The 4,708-nt window shown below is 44.6% G+C and overlaps 1 protein-coding gene across 2 annotated transcripts in view; it reads left to right on the plus strand.

Annotated features, from left to right (window-relative positions):
* The first annotated feature begins 4,276 nt into the window (after positions 1 to 4,276).
* Positions 4,277 to 4,708, plus strand: part of abraxas1 (abraxas 1, BRCA1 A complex subunit) — a 20,796-nt gene continuing 20,364 nt past the window's right edge. The window contains exon 1 of one of the 2 annotated variants that reach the window (XM_043674297.1): positions 4,277 to 4,413. In XM_043674297.1, coding sequence (XP_043530232.1) covers positions 4,324 to 4,413 — 90 coding nt within the window. In that variant the 5' untranslated portion in view covers positions 4,277 to 4,323. The remainder of the gene's footprint in view (positions 4,414 to 4,708) is intronic. The other variant, XM_043674296.1, reaches the window with a different exon arrangement.

A 4,708-nucleotide genomic window follows, 5' to 3' on the forward strand; every position in this document is an offset into this window, starting at 1 on the left:
GCTCCTTTTCCACCTACTCTCCAACTGCAATAACTTCCCCTGCTTCATTTAAAATTCAGCTCAGAAGGACAAACAGCCAGCCAATACAAGATAGGTGGGGTAGCACGGTAGCTCAGTGGTTGGCACTGTTGCCTCACAACACCAGGGCCCCAGGTTCGACTTCTGCCTCGGACGACTTTGAGGAGTTTGCACATTCTCCCCATGTCTACATGGGTTTCCTCTGGGTGCTCCGGTTTCCTCCAAAGATGTACAGGTTAGATGCATTCATCTGGGGTAAATGTAGAGTAGTTGGGGAATGGGACTGGATGGATTACTCTTCAGAGGGTCAGTGTTGGCTGTTTGGGCCAAAGGACCTATTTCCACACTGTAGGGATTCTAGTTCTAGTTCTAAGATGTTATCAAAAGTCTTGATTAAAGCAAGAGGTTTATGAGCATCTGAAAGGAGAGAAGAAGTGCTATAATCAGACTGGGAGGTGTGAACTGATCCTCTCTTTGTCCCACTCCTGGGTTGAGAGTTTGAATTCTAAAAGCTTTAATATTGTCAATTTAATATGTACTTAACTGCATAATTTGGTGGAAAGAAATAAGGCAGCCAGATATTTTGCATTAACAAGAAATGAATTAGTTTAATCTCTAAAATTTACTCAGGTAAAGATATGCAAAATTATTAATAAGTTAAAATACACCCAAACTTATATGATAGACACATAAGCTAGAGGGTAGGTTGATAAAAGTTAGAACTGCAGATGCTGGAAGTCTGAAACAAAGAAAAACAGAAATTGCTGGAAAAACTCAGCAGGTCTGGCAGAAGCTAAAGTTCATAAGTAAATATATGGTCCTGTCCTGATTCTAGGTACCAGTTTAAAGATCTGCTTGTTTAATTGAGTTGTTCTCTGGAGATTTTTGTTCTCTGCCATGTTGATGCCTTTCTTTAAAAATCACTGTAACAGAAATGATTCCAGTTGCTTACAGCAAGCAGGTTGCACCTTTTGAGAGAGAGTTCAGAGAGGAGGAGGTGCTGGTCCTGACTTTAATACACTTGGTAATCAAGATAGCTTTACTAGCTTGTCATTTGGCTGACTCCCAAGCTGCAGACATGATCCCAAACAATCCCGAAAGACCCAGGTTCAAGTCCCACCAGCTCCCAGAGGTGTTTCATGACATGTCTAGTCAGGTTGACTAAAAATGTTTTGAATCTCATCAAAGAGTTGGGATCTCACCTCCTCCCCACATATGGGTGTTTTTGTTCCTTGGCAAGGTAGATTTATACCCTCTTACACCGATGGTGTCAGTGGAGTTTTGTACACCAGTGTCTGGCAAGCATTGAGTTAATATCAGAAAAGTGTTCTCATAGTTCTAGCAAGTGCCAAAATCCCCAGTGACATTTGGTATGTTCCTTTTAATCCACTTCGGAAGCTTTCAGAAGCTTGACAAGTTTGGAGTTGTGAAACTGTGTAGCAGCCATCTTAGAGTTCATAGCGTTCAGTTTAAAAACATGTTTAATATGTGAACCATGTTTAATAAATAAAACAAACTGATGATATTCAACATTAGTATCTGTAATGGCACGCCTTCTTAACAAGAAACAGGAAGGTAAAAGAGTTACAGTCATAGAGTCCTCGAGATGTACAGCACAGAAACATACCCTTTGGTCCAACTTCTCCATGCCGACCACATATCCTAAACTAATCTATTCCCATTTGCCAGCACTTGGCCAATATCCCTCTCAAGTGTTTCTATTCAGATACTCATCCAGATGCCTTTTAGATGTTGTCATTGTTAGAACTTAGAGCCTTGACTACTGCTGGCTCTGATGATAGAGCGATTAAAATCAAGGGTACTCAATAGGCCAGAATTGTTGAAGCGTTAGATATATTGGAGGACTGGAAGAGATTGCAGAGTTAGGGAGAAAAAGGACCGTGATGAGAATATTAAAATAAAAACAAAATGTATTGGAGAAACTCAACAGGCCTGGCTGTATCTGTGGAGAGACGATGGAAAATTTATTTTTTAACTAGTTATATTGTGCAGGTTGGTATCAATGACATGGATAGAGAAAAGCATGAGAGAATATAGGAAATTAGGCAGGAGGTTAAAAAGTAGTATCTGGACTACTACTGATGCCATGGGCTAGTGAAAGTAGGAATAGGAGGATAGAGCAGATGAATGCACGGCTGGGAAGCTGTTGCAGGGCGCAAGGTTTCACATTTTTGGACCATTCAGAGATAGGAGTGACCTGTCTAAGAGAGACAGGTTCCTTCTGATTTGGAAGGGGACAATATCCTTGTGGGGAAATTTGTTAGTGCTACTTGGGAGGCTTTAAACTAGTAGAAGGAAGTGAGAAAAGGCCGAGGCTGGTACAGTAGCTAAGGGAAGCAATTCTAATAGTCAAGGCAGCCTCATCAGTCCACGAATTTGCACAGTATTTTAGATATTGGAAAAGTCCAGGGTCTTGTCCAGTATTTTAGATGATGGATTTTTTTGCCTTGATCCTGAAGTTAGTAAGTTTACAAATGACAGTAAAATAGATGGTGTAGTGGACAGTGAAGACGATTATCTCAAAGTATAACGGGACCTTGATCAGCTGGGCCAATGGTCTAAGGAGTTGCAGACGGATATTAATTTAGATAAATGTGAGGTGTTGCATTTTGGTAAGGCAAACCAGTTTTGCTTCTATACTCTGGACTTATTTAGAGAATGTGAAATGAAATTAATGGTAGGGTCCTGGTGTATGTTGATGAACAAAGTCAGCATGGTTTGCAGGTGCATAGTACCTTGAAAGTGGAGTTGCGGATAGATAGGTGATGAAGAAGGTGTTTGACATACTTGCCTTCATTAGTCATAACATTGAGCACAGGAGTTGATATATCATGTTGTGACTGTACAGGATACTGGTGCACCACTTTTGGAATTCTGTGTATAATTCTGCTCACCCTTTCATACGAAGGATATTGTTAAACGTGAGAGGTGTAGAAAAGATTTACAAGGATTTTGCCGGAACTGGAGGCTTTAAGCTATAGGGAGGGGCTGAATAGAGTCATAGAGATGTAAAGTATGGAAACAGACCCTTCAGTTTAACTAGTCCATGCCAACCAAATATCCTAACAATCTATCCCATTTGCCAGCAGTTGGCCATTGTCCTGTAAACCCTTCCTTTTCATGTTTCCATCCAGATGCCTCTTAAATGTTGTAAATGTACCAGCCTCCACCACTTCCTCTGGCAGCTCATTCCATACATGCACCACCCTTTGCGTGAAAAAAGTGCTCCTTAGTTCCCTTTTAAATATTTCCCCTCTAACCCTAAACCTATGCCTTCTAGTTATGCACTTTGCCAACCCAGGGAAATGACATTGTCCGTTTACTCTATCCATGCCTCTCATGATTTTATAAACCTCTGTAAGGTCATCTTCAACCTTCAATGCTCCAGGGAAAATAGCCCCAGCCTCTTCGGCCTCTGCCTATAGCCTCAAATCCTCTAAACCTGGCAAGATTCTTGTAAATTTTTTCTGAACCCTTTCAAGTTTCACAACATCCTCCCTATAGGAAGGAGACCAGAACTGCACACAATATTCTAAAAGTGGCCTCACCAATGTCCTGCACAGCCACAATATGACCTCCCAACTCCTATACTCAATGTTCTGACCAATAGGCTGGTTCCTTTTTCCCTGGAGCTTCAGAGAAAAGGGGGTGACCAGAAAGAGATTTATAAAATCAGGTGAGGAGGCATGGATAGGCGAATAGCTAAGATCCTTCTCCTGGGACGGGGAAGTCCAAAACTACTGGGCACAGGTTTAAAGTGAGAGGGGAATGATTTTAAAAGGACTTGAGGGGTAACGTTTTCACACAGAGTATATGGTGAGGTTATGGAACGAGCTTCCACAGGAAGTGCTGGAGGCGGGTGCAATTACAACATTTAAAAGGCATCTGGATAAATACAGTATATGAATAGGAAGTGTTCAGAGGGATATGGACCAAGTGCTGACAAATGGAATGTCTGGCAGCGTGAATGAGTTGGACTAAAGGGTATGTTTCTGTGCTGTATGATTCTATCTCTCTATATCACAACATGACTTAAAGCAGTCAAAACAGGGTGAATGTGAGGTCCATGGTACACAGGATGCTGTTTGGACAATGGGTTGAATCATCTCAGTGAGGACCCATCAGTGTGGAGCAGGGAGAACGACAGGGGGCGCACCGCCTGGAAGGGAACGCGCAGAGGAGAGGCCTGCGATCTGGCGTGGGACGCGCACGTCGGGAGGCCGGCGTGCCGGGGGCGCGCACGTCCAGTCGTTCCCCACCCCCTCCACCTCCCCGGAGATTGCCATGGCGGCCGGCGAGGAGTCCGGAGGTGCTGTGTCGGGATTCCTGTTCGGTTCGCTCGCCTTCCAGCACCTCAACGCCGACTCGGACACGGTGAGTGAGCGTGCGGACAGACGGGTCTGGGCGCTGGGCTTTTAGACAGAGACTGCCCCCCCTTCACCACCCCCTCCCCCGGGCCTTCAGTGCGGGATTCGCGTCCCCGCGGGGAAGCCGGTTGGTGGAGCCGGTGGCGGCCGTCACCGGGCCGGCCCGCCATCTCCCACAGTCCCGATGAAGGGCTCCAGCCTGAACCATCAATTCTCCTGCTCCTCTGATGCTGCCTGACCTGCTGTGCTTTTCCAGCGCCACTCTAACCTTGACTCCCCACTCACCTCCCACCCCTCCACTC

The sequence above is a fragment of the Chiloscyllium plagiosum genome, chromosome 32 (genome assembly GCF_004010195.1).
Source record: "Chiloscyllium plagiosum isolate BGI_BamShark_2017 chromosome 32, ASM401019v2, whole genome shotgun sequence".
In the NCBI taxonomy this organism is placed as follows: domain Eukaryota; kingdom Metazoa; phylum Chordata; class Chondrichthyes; order Orectolobiformes; family Hemiscylliidae; genus Chiloscyllium; species Chiloscyllium plagiosum.